The sequence below is a fragment of the Macaca thibetana genome, chromosome 8, assembly GCF_024542745.1.
Source record: "Macaca thibetana thibetana isolate TM-01 chromosome 8, ASM2454274v1, whole genome shotgun sequence".
Lineage (NCBI taxonomy): Eukaryota > Metazoa > Chordata > Mammalia > Primates > Cercopithecidae > Macaca > Macaca thibetana.
The window spans coordinates 89,164,299-89,186,300 of record NC_065585.1 but is presented as its reverse complement, the minus strand read 5'-3'; the positions used below and the strand labels follow the sequence as shown (position 1 = coordinate 89,186,300).

The window sequence follows — 22,002 nt, the reverse complement described above, 5'->3', positions numbered from 1 at the left end:
TTATTTCCAAAAGAAGAGAAAGGCTTTAATGGGGCCTGGTTATGATTAATAATAGATTTGGTGAAGAAAAAGCCAGCCGGACTTTAAAATAGATGAGAGCATTCTTAGTCTTGGTGAGTCTTGGTTCAGCTCATTAAGGAAGCCAGCTGCGATGCTGATCGGCATACCATTTCCGTGACAAAGAGGAATTTCCCATAAAAGCCCTCTCCTGAAGGAGGCCAGTGTGTTTTTAGGTGAGCCCTGGCCACATCTGGACCATAGAGATGAACTGTGCCACACAGGAGGTGGAACAAGAGTCGAGGAAAACAATAAAAATGACTTTTGGCCAGGCACAGTGGCAGATGCTTGTAATCCCAGCACTTTGGGAGGCCGAGGTGGGCTGATCACGAGGTCTGGAGATCGACACCATCGTGGCTAATACGGTGAAACCCTGTCTCCACTAAAAAATACAAAAAAAAAAAATTAGCCGGGCGTGGTGGTGGGCGCCTGTAGTCCCAGCTACTCGGAGGCTGAGGCAGGAGAATGACGTAAACCCGGGAGGCGGAGCTTGCAGTGAGCCCAGATAGCGCCACTGCACTCCAGCCTGGGCGACAGACCGAGACTCAGTCTCAAAAAAAAAAAAAAAAAAAAAAAAAAAAAAAAAAAAAAATTACTTGTAACATTTGGAAGCCTGCTTTTAGAGGGAATACCAACCGAATGGGGCCAATAAAATGATAAAATAAGAGAAGTGACTGTAAAATAATTTCAGTACAATCTTTAATCTATGAAGAGCTAAGAGATGAAGACAGGGAGCAGACATGTCTTCTGTTATGGGAAAGGCAGTAAGGAACAGATGAAAGCTGCAGGAAGAGTGCCAGATTGCACTAGGACAAACTGCACCAGGTATCACAAGAAACATTGCCAAGGATGTTGTACAGACACCTTTTATTTCTAAGAACGCATAAACTGTCTTTTGTGAATAAGCTACATTTAATCCTGCTTCCAAGCAGAAAGATAAACTAGCTAGTCCCTGGTTTCCTGTGATTACATATCCCCTTCAATCATGGAATCACAAAGTTGACAGGGAGCTTTGGAGATCATCCACTTTAAAAATGAGGACATCTGTTTTAACAATAGTGCCAGGACACGAGGGTAGTTAAGTGGCAAAGTTAAAACAGCAACCTGGGTCCGACAGCCTCCGGTCCATGGTTATTTTCCCACTTCACAGAACTACCTCCTTAGTCCATTTACACCAAATACAGACAGTTAAACTCCACCCCATTTCCAGGCCTCACACCCATGCTGGGTTTGAGGGGCATTCCTATTAGCTTCATGACTTCTCCATATGGTGAGCCTTAGAGAGGACAGATACGAGGATCCCCATCTGAGTTAAAACCCAAAGAAAATTCTGGCTAACACGGTGAAAACCCTTCTCTACTAAAAATATGAAAAATTAGCCGGGCGTGGTGGTGGGCGCCTGTAGCCCCAGCTACTTCAGCGGAGGCTGAAGCAGGAGAATGGCCTGAACCCAGGAGGTGGAGCTGGCAGTGAGCCGAGATCGCTCTGGGCAACAGAGCTAGACTCTGTCTAAAAAAAAAAAGAAAGAAAAAAAAGAAATTAAGAGCCTTTGCTGAGGTCAAAGCCAGCCTTCCCCAAGCCCCCAGCTCTGTGTGACTTCCAGGGGGCATTGCTGCAACTGATTTTTGACAGACTGTCTTCCTGTTTGCCTTTGTAGGTTTCACAGCGGCAGCCTCCCTCGTGTCCCTGGCCTGGGCCTTGGCCTCCTATCAGAAGGCCCTCCGGGACTCTCGAGATGACAAGAAGCCCATCAGCTACATGGCAGTCATCATCCAGTTCTGCTGGCACTTCTTCACCATCGCCGCCAGGGTCATCACGTTTGCCCTCTTTGCCTCGGTTTTCCAGCTGTACTTTGGGATCTTCATCGTCCTTCACTGGTGCATCATGACCTTCTGGATCGTCCACTGTGAGACAGAATTCTGTATCACCAAATGGGAAGAGATTGTGTTCGACATGGTGGTGGGGATTATCTACATCTTCAGTTGGTTCAATGTCAAGGAAGGCAGGACACGCTGCAGGCTATTCATTTACTATTTTGTGATCCTTTTGGAAAATACAGCCTTGAGTGCCCTCTGGTACCTCTACAAGGCTCCCCAGATTGCAGACGCATTTGCCATTCCAGCGCTGTGTGTGGTGTTCAGCAGCTTTTTAACTGGCGTTGTTTTTATGCTGATGTATTATGCCTTCTTTCATCCCAATGGACCCAGATTCGGGCAGTCACCAAGTTGTGCTTGTGAGGACCCAGCCGCTCCCTTCACTTTGCCCCCAGACGTGGCCACAAGCACCCTACGGTCCATCTCAAACAACCGCAGTGTTGTCAGCGAGCGCGATCAGAAATTCGCAGAGCGGGATGGGTGTGTACCTGTCTTTCAGGTGAGACCCACTGCCCCATCCACCCCATCATCTCGCCCACCACGGATTGAAGAATCGGTCATTAAAATTGACTTGTTCAGGAATAGGTACCCAGCATGGGAGAGGCATGTTTTGGACCGAAGCCTCCGAAAGGCTATTTTAGCTTTTGAATGTTCCCCATCTCCTCCAAGGCTGCAGTACAAAGATGATGCCCTTATTCAGGAGCGGTTGGAGTACGAAACCACTTTATAAAGCAAAAGGAGTTGCAGGACCCACAACATCCAGATGAAGGGGTGACAGCAGGGCTGTGGCCATAATGACACTTCATCCTAGGGCAGGGCAGTGAGCTGTGAAGTTCCTAGAGTGACCGTCATCACCATTATCATTTGATCCTGTTGGCTGGGGACAGCTGGTCTCCTTCCAAAACAGCTGCACCCAAGAGTCTCTGACTCCACCTGAAAGAATGACGCTGGCTTAGTAGGACTCTCCATTGCTACCAAACTCCTCCTGCACGGTCTTGGGTGCACCCACCAGAGGGTACTATTATTATGGAAAATTTTGCCTCCAATCATTAGGGTGTCTTGATGGTGTTAACTGATCTTTCCATAAAAATAGATTCAGTCATACACACATACACACACTAACACCAGTCCTCTGTCAAAAAAGCTTAGGTGACTTTTTTTGATGCAAAGCTCTGATTCCCGCAGGAATATAAAAACAAAGAAAGAGAGAAATATCCCTCGAGAAAAAAAAAAATAGTATTGCTTAGAAAAGAATTCATAAACCATTTTCTCATTTGGAAATCCATACCACGTGTGAAAATCCTATCCAATGGACAGCAAACCCAAATGTTGTTTACACATGTGTTAGCATTGATGGAATGGTTCATTTTCTACACATTTCAGGATTTGTTTTATATTTTAAATTTTCTGTTGTGAACATCCTTTTTGACAGAAATCCTATGCAGCCCATGTATGGCTTTCGACAAGACCAAGGAGCTCAATAACTTTATGATGTAAATTAAATAGTAATCATGATTCAGTATTCAATTGCAAAAATGTAATAGGTACACAAAGAGGAAGTGGGGAAAAAGGCAAAATGAGATTCTGATTCCCAGTCATGTGCAGCGCCTATTGGGACATAACGGCAGTGCTGCACGAACCAGAGGAATGGGCTGCAACCGGATCTGTTTCCAGACGCAGAATGAGTGGCTCTGTGTGACAATAGGCAGACGCCGACTCTGGAAGAGGCCGTGCCACTCCTTTCTAGTGCCAAACACCATCCAACCACAGGACTGACGTGGAAGCCCCGAACAACTGAGAATGATCGGCATGAGCCCCCTAAAAGCAGGCAAGAGAACGAGCAGTCAAGTTCTCCACTGTGTACAGACTTTTGCTCCCCGCAATCCAAGGTCAAAGTGATATGTCTTTTAGAGGCTTTGGGACACTTTTTAGTAAGTATGAGCAGACAGATGCAATGAATATGCTATGAAAAAAACCCTTCTGAACTGATAGAGGGCTTATCACTATATCCAGCTAAGATTTGTATTTGAATCATCTGTAAAGTCGCACTCTTACAACAAGCTTCTGGGTTTTAAATACCTCCGTACAGCAAGTAAACGTTCCCCGCTTTCTGTTCTCAGTGTCCTTGGTCATGGTGCTTTTCGTTGCATTAAAAGTGCCGGTCAAACTTTGATAGTATTTTTTTATAGTTGGTGCAGAGTGGAATAACTCATGGATTATTTCAATATTTTTGTAATAAAAAATATAGGGTATACACATAGGCATCATCACTTTTTTTATAGACCTGGAATCGTTTAAAACACTTTAAGCGTCATAATTACTTGGGATGTCAGAAACTGGTCCACAAATTCCATCAGCCTGCCTCAGCAGATTGAAAACATTTGTCTCTTGCAAGATCACCCTACTTTGCAAGTTGGTGCCCCCAGGAACCTGGCCAGGGGTGCTATCAGAATATCAGGTGAAGAGAGAATCAGCTTAAATAGAAAGGGCTTGTCAAGACTGGCCAATGTTTCCCAGGAAATCAAAGATGTAAATGATTACTTTCATCCATCCATTATAACAAACCTGACCACAGTGGAAGATGTCTTAAACTTCCTTCCCTGGTTTTATATTAACCCAACTGATAGATTAAGTATTAGTCAAACCACCAAAAAAGAAAAAGAAAAAAAGTTTAACTTAATTATTTGGTTATTTGGACTAATTCACATAAGGTAGTCCAGTTCTCTAGCCACCACCTGTAATGGGTGTGTCATCCAGAGACTGTGTCCCCACAATGACATCACAGGAAGTAACAGAGGGCTCAACCTAGGACTTCTTTTGGTACAAAGCCCCAAATCAATTTTTTTAAAAAAATAGACAATTTTTATAAGTAGACATACTTCCTAGTACTCCATGATTTGATCCTCCAAGCAAGATTTCCACTAAAAAATACTAATCTTTTGTTGGGATGTGGGAAGATTACCTAGTCACCAGTAAAGGCCCAGGAAAAGGCTCTTGTTGTCAGCACATGGTGAAAACATTCCACCCCCCATTGTAGAAGGAAAAAAATGATGATTTTGGCAAATTCTTCACTTTTGTGCAGAACCTTGAGTTATTAGCTTCGTTGTTTCCAAGACAACTTTTAACTGATGATCTTTGGAAATTGAGTTTCTCAGTTGAACTATACCTTTGATTCTATGAGTAAATCACAGATTACAATCTAATAGAGTCAATCGATCAACACAAACCCAACAGGCCCCATCATGCTTCAATCATGTAAGTTCTAAGTTATTTCTCAACTTGATCTCTCATTCAACATGTTAAGAGTCAGAATGAATACTATGTCAATTAAAAATGATGTACTGTGCTTTGACTTGGAGGTGAGATTGGCAGTCAGGAGAATGTAAGAAGGTTGAATTTTTCAGTGATTTCCCAAATACTGTAAATACTCTGTTATCCAACATACTTGGAGATTATGATATTTTAATTCGGCATGAATTCTTGTTAAGGAAAGAACATATCAACGATGTGATGAATTACAACCTTTCAAAAGATTACGAGAGCAAAACAACTTACTCTAGAGGTAAATCATGATTTAGCCTTGCTTCCATGATTCAGGAAGCAATACACTGCCACCAGACTGTTGTGGTGATAACAACTTTTACTCGTTTTGTAGAGGCACAGATAACAGAGAGTTTAAAGTATTCAGATTTAAAGAGACATCGTCAATGTACAAAGAAACAAAGTTTAATTTTTGTATTTATATTTTAATTCTAACATTTCCTTTTCAGTCTGCCATTAAACCCTCCACAGACAGTAACCGGAGAATCCCAAAGGAAAAAAATTGGAAATGGTGCATTCCTTATGTGCAGGCTCCTTTCCATGTCTGAGTCCACTTTGATTCCATTTAAGAGGGAGATCTGCTCTTACTCACTTTTTGCATAGGATCAGGAAATTTTCGAAAGGAACAACATTGTAATTTGTTTTACTTTTAAACTTGCATTTCTAAATATGAAACCATGTTTAATGAATATATATAATGTGTTTGTGTGTATCTTAACCATAGTGACACTTTGTTTGTGTGAAAGAAAAGGAAATAATTTTTCCATGTAAGTCAAAATCTCGCAAAATGACTATGTCCTTTAAATCCTCTTTGCTTATTTACTTAACTATGTACTGTCTGGTTCAGTAACATTCTTTGCAGACACTTAGTTACTACTCATTTATGATAAACGCTGTTAACCCAACAAATATAATAAATTCTCTTACTGACATGGCAAGAATATATAATTCAAGTATTAGCAAAAGATAATCTGAAGATAAAAGTAAAATGAAGTATTTATGGTTAATTTCAAAATGCCCAATTTATTTTGCTCTATGAGTAAAGGAAGTGATTGCACAGACCAATTAAAAGTGAATGAGAGTAATTGAAAACTCAATGGCTGTTTTTTAAAAATGATATGCTCTTTTTAAGTGTGTGTGTGTACATACATATACGTGTATATATGTACACGTATATGTATGTACACACACACTTTCCAACTAAAGTAACAGAGATGAAAAGGATAAAGTATATACTGCTTTTGAATGCATATAAAGTGGTATGTTATGCATATAAAGTGTACATAAGCTTTTTAGAAAAGAAGCATTTTCCTACTGCTTTTTCAAAACCAACCCAAGCTTACAGTCCATCTATAAGACCAACACACTTATGAACTTCAGTTGGAAATACCTAGATATAATTCAGCACTTCTTAGCTCGAATGAGTTTTATCACTTCTTAAGGATCTCATCTTTTAAACAGCTGAATAAAATAGTTCTGTGTGACTTCAAAGTTTCTTTCTCTGAACAGATTGAATTGAGCAAAGAAAACCTCTTCTGTCCTTACCAGGATTGTGTAAGGTTACACATTTGCTTTTAAATATACCAAATGCCATTGAATGGAAACAAGTTCTGACACAATGTTTAGACAAGAATCCAGAGATTTTTTCTAATGAACCATTTTCTAGACTAAATATATGCTCCCTTGCATTTTCCACATATCTTTGCCATTAGCTATTGCAGTTTCTATATAAAGCTTGGATGAGATGCCTGCATTTTTATGTGCTAAGGAGAATTCCTTAAAGCCTTTTTAAAAATAGCTCATACTGTCACTCAGATTATAGCTCAGAAGATGGTTGAAGCGCATGGTGAAAACACAGCAGGACTGGGGTGGTCATTCCTATAATTTCAGTGACAGAGGCAGATCAACGTTCCTTTGTCTTGGCAATCCAATGTCATTTTTGAAAACAATCAAAATGATCGCTTGTGTCAGCTTCTGACTCGTAACATTCCTTCTCCCACCTGATGCTCCAGTGTTTCAAAATGGCCAAGGATGGGTGATTCCACTCTATCCCCCATTTCTGAGACTCTTGTCTGGACCTGTATCAGGCCATGAAATGCCCTGAGCATTCGAGTGGCATCTCTCCTCTTCACATAGGCACCTGGGTGGCAGCATCAGGCCACTCCAGAGTTCTCTGTGTTGACATATGTCTTGTCTAGTTGCTGTCCTAAAAATGGGCACCTGGCAAGACTATCAATCAACAGCCTCGACAGTATCATTACTCATTCTAAAGTAAAACTGCAGAATGTGGGTGGAATTGTATAAAAACATAATGAGCCATTTAATTTTGCTAATTGAAGCAATTAGGCTAGCACACAAGCAGCCGGCTTTCACGGCAGAAAGCCACATGGAAGAAGTGCCAAACAGCCATTTGCATTTATTTTTATATATATATATACACACACACACACACACACACACGCGCGCACACACACACACACACACACATATATATATATATATATACACATTTATAGCAGGCAGTGACCTAGCCCCCAAATGTAAAGCTTTAGTCAAACTTGAGGCCTATATTCTGCAAAACAAGAGATGACAATGTCCTTGAAATATTTTCATAATATACTGACGGCCTAAGTCAGAAACAAGCTGCCTAAATCAAGTCTTGCTTTTGGTTATTTCATTTCCCCATAGACTTTCTTACGGTTCTATCTCCCATATTGAGAGTAGCTCATCACGATGGATGGTTTATTGGGCATGTAGTGCTGGACTAAGAACTGTATCTATGTGGTTTCATTTAGTCTTCACTGTCATCTGTGAGTTAAGCACCATTTACAGATGACAAAACTTTGGCTTAGAGATGTCAAGCATCTCTAAGCTAGGAAACAGTGGGGCTGAGGGTTGAGCACAGCTTTCAACAACTGCGACTTCTGGGAGCCCAGTGACTCTTCCCACAAAATCTAGTCCTGATTTGGCAAGTCTTCAGAAGAAGGAGAATCATGGTCTGATGATCAAAATTTCCCAAGAAAATTTTATTTAAAAATCAAAGATGTCCTTCAAAATGAACAGTTAAAAATGTAACAGTCAATGATGTGAAATGGAAGTCTCTATCACCTGTAACTAAATTTTACCTTAACTCTCTAACTCATAGTAGGCAGATAAATGCTATTCTCCCATTCCAGGCAACTGTCCTCCTCCTATGGCTCTACTATGTATTCAATTAAGTGATAAACATAAATTAACGTGATGCCACGTCCCTCGTATTTTATATGTGTATGCTGTTTTCATCCAATTAAGCAGACTGAAAAAAAACTAAACCCCATTGCTTACTTTGGCATTTTAACAAGATAGAGAGAGAAGAAAAGAAAGAGGGAGGGAGAGACGGAGGGAAGGAAGAAGGAAGGAAGGAAGGAAGGAAGGAAGGAAGGAAGGAAGGAAGGAAGGAAGGAAGGAAGGAAGGAAGGAAGGAAGGGAGATCTAACAAGTCTTTGAAATGATGTTTTTAAATTATAAGGTAATTCTGTTTCACTGCCATAATTTTTCCTAAATTTTATTTAATATCTTGCAGGTCACAAAATTTAATATTTAAGAGGATTATTAAACCACTAGCTTGAACAATCGTATAAGTCTAGGAACCTTATCTTAGTGTTAGATGCAAATAATACTGCAAGTGTGGACCAAATATGTGTTGAATGGAATTATAAAATAATTGATGTGTTCTTTCCCTTCTCACTTTAGATGTAGCATGTCTGAAGGTCTGCAAGATGACAGAGTTGTAACCCATTCAATGATACTGTTGCCTAGTAAGCTGTGTGTGTGCTGTTTGAACTGATACTAAAAAGGTAGCCGATAATAAACCAAAAATTTTCTCAACCCTGGTGTTTATTTTTAAAAAATCTTCAACGATCAATATGAATGAATGTAGTATATTAAAATACAAGTAACTATCTTTCTGCTTTGATTTAAGAGATCTTTATGAATTTACATAAAATTAGAAGTCACTGATTTTTATAGGGAAATAGCATGTAAAAGAAATCTAAGTGTTGCTTTATCACTTTATTTTATAGATGAGACAACTGAGATCCAAAAAGAACAGGTAATTTTTGTCATCAGGATTACACATTACACTTTTATTTTTTCCCTGAGTCATTTATTCAACAAGTATGACCTCTGCAACTCTTATGGCTAGGCAATGCATAGTCAAGCACAAAAGGAAAGTTGTATCAGAATAGCTCACAGTCTAGCTATTAGCAGCACAATCATAGTTTTCTGACATCAACTCTTACTCTTTTCTACCCTACCACACTACTTCTTCTCAATATCTATATTTAATTTCATATTGAAGCAAGAAAGAAACACAGATTTTCTAAGACTATACAGTCATGTGTCACTTAAGGATGGGGATACATTCTGAGATATGCATCGTCAGGCAATTTCATCATTGTGTGATGGAGTGCGCTTACACAAGCTTAGACAGTAGAGCCTACTACGCTCCTAGGCTATATGGTAGAGCCTATTGTCCCCAGGCTACAAACCTGTACTGCATGCTACCATACGGAATACTGTAGGCATCTGTAACACCATGGTAAGTACTTGTGTATTTAAACATAGAAAAGTTACAGTAAAAAATGTAGTATTATTGTCTTATGGGATCGCTGTCATATGTGCAGTCTGTTGTTGACCAAAATGTCATTGTGTAGCATGTAAGCCTCACAATAAACAGTTACTATATAAAATAATGATGACGAACATAAAGTAACAATAAGAATCCAAAAAAAATCAACACTAGATGACTGCTTATAAAAAGTAATTTTATAATTTGTATATATGACTCTCCACAACACTAGATATTTTTAAATTAATATCACGACACAACAAAAACCATTGAAATACTCTCTTGGCGCATAGTATTTGATTGAAAACAATCATTTTTGGATAAACTTTGGAGCGATTCTTGAGAATTTATTTCAAGAAAAGGCATGAAATTAGGGAGTCTCCAAAGTGAAGAGTTTTCCAATAGGTGACTTCTCTGATTTTTCAAGAAAGCATTCTTCACTTACTGTGTTTCTCCAGCATACTGGTTATTTAGGAATAACAAATTTCCAGACATAAACATCAGCTGTTGTTCTAAAGCCTTTCCTCCGATGCCCAGAAGAGCAGCACTGTGCTGCATGACAATTTCAAGAGTCAGGAGTCAAGATAGTCAGCCCCAGCTCCTTGGGGAAACCCACACTGGCTTTGGACCCGATTGCATTCTCTCCTGCAATGTGGCCCTGAGTGACTGGCTTCCCACATATGTAAGGAGCAGATTGTTAAAGATCACTATTAACTTGTATAACTAATTTTCCTTATGTGAAATAATTCTGCTCAGGGAATATATAAACCCATTGACCCTCCATAGAGTAGAAGAAAAGAGAGAAGAAAGCATATTAACTTTTATGAGTACAGAATAATTCAAATTCCTTGGCGAGTCACATTATGCATTAATAAAAGAGTTGACCTAATAAATGTTACAAGGTACCGTGATCTCTAGGTTCATGCCACCATTACCACATTCCTTACTACCATTATTGCTACTTTAGTCATTGGACCAGACAAAAAGAAGCATGTAGTTACAGATATAATATTTGCTAAGCAAAGATCTTGTTTAACAAAACAAATCAACAACAAAACTAATTAATCAAAATATTAAGCCAATATTACCAGCACAGTACTCACACAAAATTTTCTCTTGTGCTAATAATTGAAGCATGTCATCTACCTTGTTATTAGAATTTCAGAAAATATAAAGTTTTGTGTTTTTATTATATTTCCATCTACCACATTGTTGACCTTCTCCTCCTCTCCATTGCTTAATTTGTATTAAAATGGATTTAATCAAATTATTACTTCATTTAAGTACTACAAATGTTATCAGACGGAGATGTGGTTAAGCTAATTTAATTTACCTGTTCTAGTGGCATTCTGGTATGGAGCTGTATCAAATCAACACTTCTAATTATTTCAGATTAATTCATCAAGAAGTTCCAAAACACTACTAAATGTGTTGAAAATATAGTTTGGGTTTCTATGATCGTAATCAAAATTACTATTTTGATCACACACCAGTAGAACCCATTGCAAGCCACTGTGAGTCTGGAAAATGAGCACTTTGTGTGTTGAGCGCTGTTGCATTCACTTAGTAATTAACCTTTGACCTGAGGTTTTCTGCTGAGCCCCTTGTGATGTTTTTTATTCTATTCAAATTGGGAGCAATAACACACCTTAACATAACCAAAGGAGACCTGTCAGCTAGTGGAATAATTGTCATTTTATATCATTCTTTCAAAAAATTAAAATATTCAACTTCCTTTATTAACCTTTCTAATGCATCGTACATAAAAAAGGAAATGGATTTCTGAAGTATATTTTGAAAGCCTGGGGTGAAACATTTTCCACGGTCTGAATCGGAGGCTTGGGGCTCTGTGGAAAGATGTAAATCCCTCCTGCTGTAAGAGGGAGAAAGGCAGCAGTGAGCTGTCACTCACAAATACGGTCTCCACTGTCGCAAAGCTGCCTATTGCTGATGCTATCGATTCCCTTCTTTTTCTACAGAAACATCTTGGAGCTTGTCAAGCTTTACTGGAGGTGATTTGCAGTTAATTAATTCAACAGACACTTTAATCTTGCAAATTCTTGACTTGTAATATTGTAACGAAGCTCCTGCAAGGGAGCATTAATCAGTTAGCGAAAAAGGAGCACTTCCGTTCAGCAGTAGTACCATGACGTGCCCAGGCCTGAAGAGAAAGACCTCTGTGAAGTGGAGCGCTAGTGAATTCCTGCTACCTGCTTCTCATTGCTCACGCTATGAATATTCATCTGCTTCATTTGTTTTTTCCCGTAAGCGCTGTTTTTTAAAAAAAGAAAAATATTCCCGGGGTCTTATATAGCTCGGAGAATGGGGTACTGGGTCGTGGAGACTTGCTTTAAATTGATTCAAATCCACATGATTGGAAATGAAAATAATTTCACTGTCATCTGTTGAATAACTGATCTGAGTACAGTTGCTGCTTTTATCTCATTTCTCGAGACTACCATTGTCAGCATTGTAATAACCAATTTATAAAAATCGAGTTTTTATTCAGCTTCAGAGGTAAAATCTGCATGGGTGTAGCTACTGAATAATTTGATTCCTGCCTTCCTAGGTGATGACATTAGCAGTTTCAAACCGAGATCCATTTCTATGTGGAACTGGCTATCCTGTTGCTTCTCAGGCCCTGCAAAACCTTGGTTAGAGCTCAAAGATCACAAATCCGAGATTCTTTTTTTTTTTTTTTTTTTTTTTTTTTTTTTAGACAGAGTCTGGCTCTGTCACAGGGCTGGAGTGCAGTGGCGCAATCTCGGTTCATTGCAAGTTCCGCCTCCCGGGTTCACGCCATTCTCCTGTCTCGGCCTCCCAAATAGTTGGGACGACAGCCGTCGGCCACCACGCCCGGCTAATTTTTTTTTGTATTTTTTAGTAGAGATGGGGTTTCACCGTGTTAGCCAGGATGGTCTCGATCTCCTGACCTCGTGATCTGCCCACCTCGGCCTCCCAAAGTGCTGGGATTACAGGCGTGAGCCACCGCGCCCGGCCCCAATATTCTTAATGACTACATTTTCACATAGAGGTAAATAGGCCATCTCTTAATTTAAGACATGGTTCTTTCTCCCTTCTGTTTTGTTTGTTTGTTTGTTTGTTTTTCAAAGAAAGATTTGAGCTACAAGATAAGAATGAAGTTACCAGAAGTTATCAGGTCATAGTTTCAGAGTATGCAAGAGAGTCGGGCCTTCATATCTTCTTATAAAGTTTTCCATCTAATCTTTTGGTATAACAATTTTAGGAGTTCACTCTAGATGAAAGAGTGGAAGTCACCAGATTTGTCAATAAGCAGTCTAGAGGGAAAATGAGAAGAAGAAGAAGAAGCAGGGATTCTTTTTCTTGTGTTTCGAAGATGTTTCTCCTCCCTAAGCTATCACCTTGGTGGTTATCACCAAGATGTGTAATAGCAAGCACTACTGAATGATCTTCCCAGTTATCAGCACCAGTATCACCGCGAGTCAGTTTTCAGAACTAGCTCTTGGCACAAGAACTGAATTAAAATGGGGACAAAAAGTGGTCTACCACCATGTGACTTATTTTCAATTGCCAGGCAATGAAAACTAACAAGTTAAAGAAAATGTTCATTTTCTGAACCCCAGAGCCCACATAGGTACAAAGATGCTCTGTAATGTACAATGAGGTAGCCAATCATGGGGATATAGGAGCAATAAACAGTCCTCTTGAGCAAGGTTCATGGGTAAGAGTTACTCTAGCAGGATTGGGTGTTGGGCCAGAGGTTATCTATTAATGTAGAGGCCCAAGTATGGTGATGAAGAGAAAACCTGTCAGTGGCTCATCCATAGTATTTGCCTTTTCACAGAGCAGAGGAGTTCAAAATAGTCACTGCCAGTCCGTAACTATAACAATAGACATGTCCCCTTTAGAAAGGCCAGGGCCTGACAACAGTGGGAAAACAGAGATTTCAGTGGTGTCATGACTAAGACTGACTCTGTCATTAGGGGAGCCCACCCCCTGTGATTGTTCTCCTTGACCACTGGCCCCTGTGGGCTCTGCAGGAGAGCTTCTGATGGGTTCTAAGATAAGGTATTCCAAGGTATTGTAAGTCACCCTTGCGTGTAGAACATGAATGATTTAACCATTCCTCCTTTCAACAGCAATGAGATTCAGGGTTACCATGGCCTTACTCATCTTCCCATTGTAAATATATCACGATGTCACAAGAGCCTCTGTGTCTACACACACTAAACTGAGTTTACAAGCATTAGAATCTTTCACTCATATTGTGAATCTCAATTCTGCCAGTCACCTAGTCTGTGTATCTATTCCCAAACTGGAAAAAATAATTCTTGTGAGAATAATTTTCAGAATAATGGAAGTGGAAAGAAACGGACAGTTAAGCGATTTTTCAACATAGACAAAACCACTGGACCATTGATAGCCCTCAAGCTCTGATTTTTCCTCCTGACTAAGTTTCTTTTCTTTTGGGGGCTTTCAACATCCGAATTTTCCAGATGATTGCTGAACCATCGTCACTAAACCAAAGTAGACAAAGAGTTATTAAAAAATAGAGACTGTCCACATGACTGCAAATATCCTGAGGAAAAGTGGCAAAATAGGTCACTCAAGTGGTAAATTTGGTCTTCATGATATCAAACATATGGATATTTGGAAAAGTCGAGATGTTTGAATCATACAGTTTTCTGTCTGGGTGTCTGGTGTTGTCTGGATAGACAGACTGCTCAGGTGTTATAAGTAATGGAATTGAACTTTCTTGCGCCGTAAGCAATTGCTGGTCATATTTTGCTGCTAAAAGTCTCTTTGTTGTGCAAAGAGAAATAATGCAGAGCAAATGTTTATAATTTTTATTTACTTTCGGCAAACACATGAATGAAAGAGGTCAGGTAGGCTGTCCTGGGCATTCTGGGCCTGGCTGCAGCACACCCTCCTTCACTCGGCCCCTGCCAGGCAAGAAACTTTCTATTCAGTCTTTGCCATCTTTTATAAATTATATCATTGCTCTTCTGCTGTTCATATCACCTTAGTTATTCACAAAATCTACTTGACAAAATGGCTCAAGGGAAATACAAGTTTGTTAAGTTTTTATTCTTCAAATAGAAGTTTTAATTTTAAGCATTCCTTATGATATTTTTTAAGCCTAAAAACAGTTCAAACTGCTTGACAAAATCATTTCATGGTTAATTTTATGGTGTTGATAGAAGTAAAAGCTATTTTTCCCAAACCAAACAAACAAAATACCATACGTAGTTTTTTGGGTTTGGTTTGTTGATGTCATGCCAATTTCCAAGTACCAACTGGTTACCACAAATATGGGAATATTTAGTGGTTTTTTTGTACTCATCGTTAAAATTCCTGGGAAAAAAGAAAAAGGAAAATTCACCTCCCAGAAGGAAAGTTTGAGATGTTCATCCTGACACTTGCATTCCTGATTATTTGTGGATATTTCTTCATTGTAACAGTAGGAAGCTGATCTTGTTTCTCCTGATTTGACACTGGGTTGGTGAGCATTGTCTCAAATTTTGTGCTTGCCTCATTTATGGTTCTGAATCTTAGCAGAAAAGCAGACAAGCTATTCAGACCAGTTTTCTTTAAGAGCTCTTAGGTTGCAGAACATGATACAAATGATTGACTGTGAGCAGGCACACAGAGGACCGAAAGGTATTCAGCTATGCAAAGATATTGAGGGGATTTCCAGAGAAAAAGTTTTTGAAGATTTGTAGGCAGGGTTTTGATTGTGTCACATTCCATACTCAGTTCCAAGTTGGAATGACTTTATGGGGAAGGCAATAAAGTTCCTTGTTGGGTCCTTCCTTCCCTTACATGCAGAATGTTTTTAGGAAATCAAATGGATCCTCCACTTTGTGTAGCAAAGACCCCCTAACGCTCCACAACGTCATCACTGTGAGTCCCATCGCAGATGTGTGTACCAGCCCAATTCAGTTTCGCTTTTCTTTTTCCCTGAGATTTTTACATCACCAAATCCCATTTCAAATCTTTTTACCTTCAGGTTACCAACAGGATGTTTAGCTGAATCAGCAACAAAGAGGTGACAATCTATTGTCCTCCACAAAAGCTTGAGTCATTTTATTCAGTGATCTTTGGTAGTATGAAAATCAATGGAATTTATGGTGTCGTAGAAAACCAAAAATCCCTGTGTTGAATATAGTGACTGTCTTAAATATACTTACATACGTCATTCTACAAAACAATACCCTTTTACACTATGGGATGGATTCCTTTCTGGATGCAGGGATGGGAGGGGCTATGGGTCAGTGACTGGGAAACAGGAACTGGGAATCTCTGCACAACTGAGCCCTAATCCCTGGTCCATCTCTCCAGCCTCGGAAACTCACCCTCAGCCTCATTTTTCCCATATGCAAAAGAGAGATATTTATTTACCTACCTCATAGGGGTGTTGTGGAGATTAGCTAGATTTGTTAAAGTGCTTATAGGTTAGAAAGTGCTGTCATTCCTGAGAACTGGCATTAACAGAGGAGAGCTGTGCACAGCATGGAGGAAGTGGAGTCTGAGGAACACAACAGCAATAACTCACCAAGCAGAGAATACAATGGTTCTTCACCATTATATAAAACTAACGCTTTTCCTTCAAAGGTCTATGTATAATTTTCTTCAATGATTAGCTTTTTAATGAGACAACTCCTTTCGTCCAGACATTGAGACGCTTTATATAAGTTGGCAATTTTCCTGTTAACCAAACTGAATTTTACTAAATGTTTATTAAAATGCACCCAGAAAAATTGTCTCCTCCTGATGCCTGAGGGGTTTGCATGCCTGATCCTAAGCTGCATTTTTTCAGAATGCGTGCATGATGCCCCAGTTCCCTACTCATGATCACCAGGTGGCGTTCTGAAATCCACTAGCAGGGAAAGATTTTTAACAGATATTAGTGAGATTAGGGTTGGTGTCATTTCCATTGAGTATCCTCTTCACCCCCAAGATGACACATCTTTACAACACAATAAAAGAACGTAAAGCCTTATTTCTGCCTGGAATTCCTGCACTGATTCATTTTCATATTATAACTATATTTCAAATATTTTGGAAGTTTTTACACAGGGCTTCAGCTATATATTGATATACATATGCTTACATGTGCTTAGGTGGTAATTCTACAGAAGGAAAAAGGAGACAGTGAGAAAACAACATCAGAGAACATCCTGTACAACTTACCCCAAAGTGACACGTTTTCTTGTACTTACAAATTTAATCCTGTTAAGAACTAATGTGCAATAACATGATTTTGGTTTATAAATATTTGTAATTTTTGAGACATAGAGGCAATATTGTGATATAGGAATACATCCACGAAACTAGACTAGCAAAGCAGATAATGTTTTCATGATATGGCTTCATGAGGCAAAGTTGTTGTACATCAATATTATCATTGTGCCCTTATTTAACGATTATATTCCATTGTGAAAAAAATTTGCACACTCTTAGAAATATAAAATGGGTCTCAGAAAGTTTACTTGAGAAGTGAGTTTGAAATCATCTTGTGCTTGGAGCTGACATAAGATACACACTCAATATAATCTCTTCTGGATTCTAAAATCTAATTGGCAGTGATATTTCAAAGCCTTAACATTTCAAGATGGTTAATTAAACGTATCTAATGCATGGTATTAAACTTTCTGAAGCATGAATTTAACCTAGGCAATTATCTGATTCATTTTTCTTTTTTAAGTTTATGCTGCCATACCAGACTGAAGTATTGTTTTCGTAGACTAATACTATGAGAAAAGTGAGTTAAAAAATAATTCGGACTATCCTTTTTCCCCCGCCCAGTTCCTAGTATCAATACGCTCCCAACCAGAAATGCAGCAGAATATCCTTTTTGCTATAAAGAGATATACCGTGTCTTTATTTGTTTTTGCACAAGAAAACTGGTGTTGCCTATTTGGACTAGATGTAGGGGCCTGGCAGCTTTGCAGGTGGGGTGACCGGGATGGGAGGAAGATAGTGGGGCAAGTATGTCATGGGGAGATTTTACCACAAAGATACAAACCAGAATTGAAGTGTGTTAGAGCTGGATAACCCTTTGAAATGACAGAGTCTAGATCCTTCACTGAACAGATGAAAAGACAAGTAGAGACAACATGTACTTGAGATATAAGCTATACATCTCAGCACTGGAAGAAAGGAGACTTCAGCCTCTTTTCAAGGCTTTCCAGACCACATGGAACTCTCCAGAGCCCTCCTTGAAAGTAAGAAACTCTTTTAGAAAAACTAAAATTTTCAGCAAAGATTCATGTGATTATGCTGCTGAGGACCAGTCATTCTGTAAACATCACATATGTGATGCTTTGTAAATGTATTAATTGTGGTCAACTTTCATGGCTATTTCCCATTAACATTGTATTCCATGAACAAGTGATAGAAAACATATGGCAATTCTCTTTTGATCAAAAGGAGTGTCTCCCAATTAATTTATGTCTGTTGGTATTGCTGACCTCTTACTATCATCACAAAATTCCTTTTATATCTAGATGGTATCAGATAAGAAAAGAATGAATCATTTGGTCAATTGCTTATTGAAGATTCCCATCTGAAACCTTTCTTTGGTAAAGAGGGCAGAAAGAGACCATAGCTATTCTTGGATGAGAACCTTGCCTCTACTAAATAGTTTCTGCTTTTCCTCTCTGTAGCCAGACAGCTCAATAGCCTAGGGAGAGAGTCGATGAAGGATATGCAAATTACATTTTTCCCAGTCTCACAACGAAGACAGCAACCGCTGAGCCAGAGGTTTCTTCCCTCTTTGAAACCAAACAGTACACTGAATTTAGGGCTATGACAAAAATGTTGTTAAAGCAAGAGCAAAATCATCCTTCTTGTGGATTCTTTTCTCAGTATTTACTTAATTCTTTTTGCAGTTTGGATTGGAGTTTCTAGTAATGATAATTAATGCCATTTTACGTGATAGCTGCAATGCAGAAATGGTGTGAGCATGAGTTACAAATGAGATGACTAGGGATACAAAGTTCGTCTGTACTGACATCCTACCGAGCAGACTGGAAACAAATACTACTACCACTAATATTCTGATTTAATTAATAACATCTAGTAGAAAAAAAGAAGCATCTTGCTTAGCATGAAACCATTGCACAATATAAACCTGCTCCCAAATGGCAAGGATTTTTGCTACCAATATTTGTTCTTCATTCTCCGGTTATTTTAAGTAAATAAGTTTCACATCTAACTACCTCAGCTACCGTTGTTTTATTTAGAAACATGAAACCATGCACTTTGTAATCAATAAGTCTTTCATTTAAAATTTCAAAAGGATACTTGGTGCAAAGCAATTTTCAAAAATTTGTACATGATATACACCGCCCAACCTCAGGAGGTTATACTTAATTTTGTTTGTATGTTTCTAAGGTTGGTTTTGGGTAAAATCCTCATTTCCACTCAACATCAAGATAAGCTGCTCTATATTTGCTTAATTTGCCTTAAACATTTTGTGCTCCTTTCCCTGTTCGATTTTTTTGTTTTGTTTTAAATCTATCTCTGAAAAAAATGGAACAGGTGGCAGGTGAACAGCAAATGGAAGAGAATGGACCAGTAATTTCTCAGTCCCCTGTTGTCAACTATCTGCATGACATTCTGATTGTGCAAAAATGCCATTCCTGTGCTTCCCTCTCCATTACAGAAATAAGGTCCAAGAGACCCCATGAGTGTGCATAGGGAACGGTGTAGACATTTCCCCCAGTATGAGCACAGTGCCTGGACCTGAATGATCATCTTGGCAGTTCTTGTGCTATTACTTTGTAAACATTGTACAAATGTATTTGGAATTTTATTTGAAATGGAGACTTAAACTAGTTATTCAATTTGTTTCCTTCCTGTAAATATATATATTCAAATTCCACGTATCCAAACATCCCTTTAGCGTTCAGATTGTAAGTGTGTCTTTATTCGCAGGAGGCCATTGTCGGCAGGCAGTGACCCCCAGTGCCCTAGTTCGAAGCACAGTGCGTGGAGTATTTGATGTACTACAGTACCATAGTTATTTTGGTCTGTTAAGTAAGTTGCAATTTGTGATGAAATGAAGTGGAAAGTAGTACTTCATAATGAACAAATTTCCTTGGTTACATGGTTTTTCTTGTAAAACTTAAAGAAAAAAAAGAAAACTTGAAATTTTATATATTTGGATTTTGTAGGTTTTTTTTTTTTAATTTTACTGCAACACAAGGTACCAAAATCATTAAATAAAGTACACTGTGGTCATTTTAACAGAAGTCTGTGTTCCTGATTCTGTCTAAGTCTAGGAAGTGGGTAGGATACCATGGGTGTTGGATGGGGAGGGAAAGGAGGAGGCCATGTACACAAGCATGTTCCCAAGGCAACACGATGTAAGTCTAAAAAGCAAAGCTGAGTTCTGTCAAATTTAAAATACATTAAAAATTAAGTTATATTTCTTTTTAGTAGATGTTTTATTCATTTATTTAATTTCTGAGAAGTCCTAAAGGGTATTCCTCTAGAGCTACTATAAAAGCAAAGAGATTTTCAGATCACAAAGAAGCTTAAAAATCCAAATAAATTGCTTAATCATTAATGAACAGAAAAAGTGTCAATGGACAAAAGTACTTTTTTTTTTTTTTTTTTTTTGGAGACAGGGTCTTGCTCTGTCATGCAGTCACCACCATAACTTGCTACCGCCACAAACTCCTGGGCTCAAGTGATCTTCCCACCTCAGCCTCCTGAGCAGCTGGGACTACAGGTGCATGCCACCACATCTGGCTAACTTTTTATTTTTGTAGGCACAGGGACTTGCTATGTTGCCAGGGCTGATCTCAAACTCCTGGCCTCAAGAGATTCTCCCACTCTGGCCTTCAAATGTGCTGGGATTACCGGCGTTAGCCACTGCCCCTGGCCCAAAGGTACTTTTTAAAAAGACTGTGTGTCTAAATGTTTGCCTTTTCTAAAAATCAGTGCTATATTTTATGTGTTTTTCTTAAAATATTCTATTTTCATTTTAAGGAGTTTTTCTATTTTTTATACAGTTGGTAAGAGTTCTACTGGTTTATAAAAGCCTTCTTTCATAAAATGTTAAATAGTAATTGTACTATAAGAATTGATTATATATAGAGAGACTTCTACGGATAACAACTATTAATAGAAACAGATAAGGAAATGATCAGAAGAAACAAAAAAATGGAAAAAAAAAAGTCAATCATTCACTTGTTATTTTTTAGAGTTGATTATTAAGGTCTCCTTTTTTCCTGATTATAATAGTAACACATGTTAAATGCACAAACACTAGAAACTCACCATTGCAACACACTTCTAGTCTTTTTTGAAAGCATTTATATTTTTATTCTATCACAACTATGTGCCATGCATGGTATTAGTATTATAAATATGAACAAAACACATTTTCTTCTTAAAGTATACAGTCTAATGGGGAAGCAGTTCAGATACACTAATTGTGGTGTTATTTGGTGATGCAAAAGTATAGACATTCACAGATTATGATGAGCGCATCTGACATAGTCTGCAAGCAGTCAGGGTGGAAGAGGGAGCCACACCAAGAATGGAGCCTGGGTCCCAAACCAGTGGATGGAGCAGAGTCCCCGCCCCACCCTTGCTGAACCAAAATGGACATGAGCAAAATATAAACTTCTACTGGGTTGAGCCACTGACATTTGGGGTTGTTTGTTATAGAAGTTAGGCTTTTACAACTTTTACAGGAGCATTCCATAGACCAGAGAAGTATAAGGAACTCAAGTTGGAATATGATTAGCTCAATTGTCTCTACCTGAGGTCCAAAAACAAAGAGAAAGAAGAAATGGCTATGCATTTTTCATGTTCTCTACAGTGAGTAGATATTGTTATTATAATCCGAAAACAAATAAAATTTATGTTTAGGGGGAATTTTTAAAAAAGAAAAGCGTGCCAAAATCCTGAATTTGTAAACTTAATTTAGTAAGGAATGCAATTTGCCCCTAATTAATCTAGAAACATGATACAATTCCAAACAAATCCACAAAGGTCTTTTATAAAGCTTTGCAAAATGATTATAAACTTTATATGGGACCAGGCACAGTGGACCATGCCTGTAATTCCAGCATTTTGAAAGGCCAAAGAGGGAGAATCTCTTGAGGCCAGGAGTTCAAGACCAGCCTGGGCATCATAATG

At 38.7% G+C, this 22,002-nt stretch overlaps 3 protein-coding genes across 7 annotated transcripts in view; all 3 read left to right on the top strand.

Moving 5' to 3' along the window:
* XKR4 (XK related 4) overlaps positions 1-20,006 on the top strand; it is a 429,208-nt gene extending 409,202 nt beyond the window's left edge. The window contains exons 3-4 of one of the 2 annotated variants that reach the window (XR_007728402.1): positions 1,715-5,186; positions 11,841-20,006. Coding sequence is in view for 1 of the 2 variants with exons in the window: in XM_050802345.1 (XP_050658302.1) it covers positions 1,715-2,661 (947 nt within the window). In the remaining variant the exon portion in view is untranslated. Of the gene's footprint in view, positions 1-1,714 lie in introns of both variants that reach the window. The other variant, XM_050802345.1, reaches the window with a different exon arrangement.
* CHCHD7 (coiled-coil-helix-coiled-coil-helix domain containing 7) overlaps positions 1-22,002 on the top strand; it is a 1,019,570-nt gene that overhangs the window by 310,895 nt on the left and 686,673 nt on the right. The gene's annotated exons all lie outside the window — the stretch shown is intronic.
* Positions 1-22,002, top strand: part of TGS1 (trimethylguanosine synthase 1) — a 553,145-nt gene that overhangs the window by 244,417 nt on the left and 286,726 nt on the right. The window lies entirely within an intron of this gene.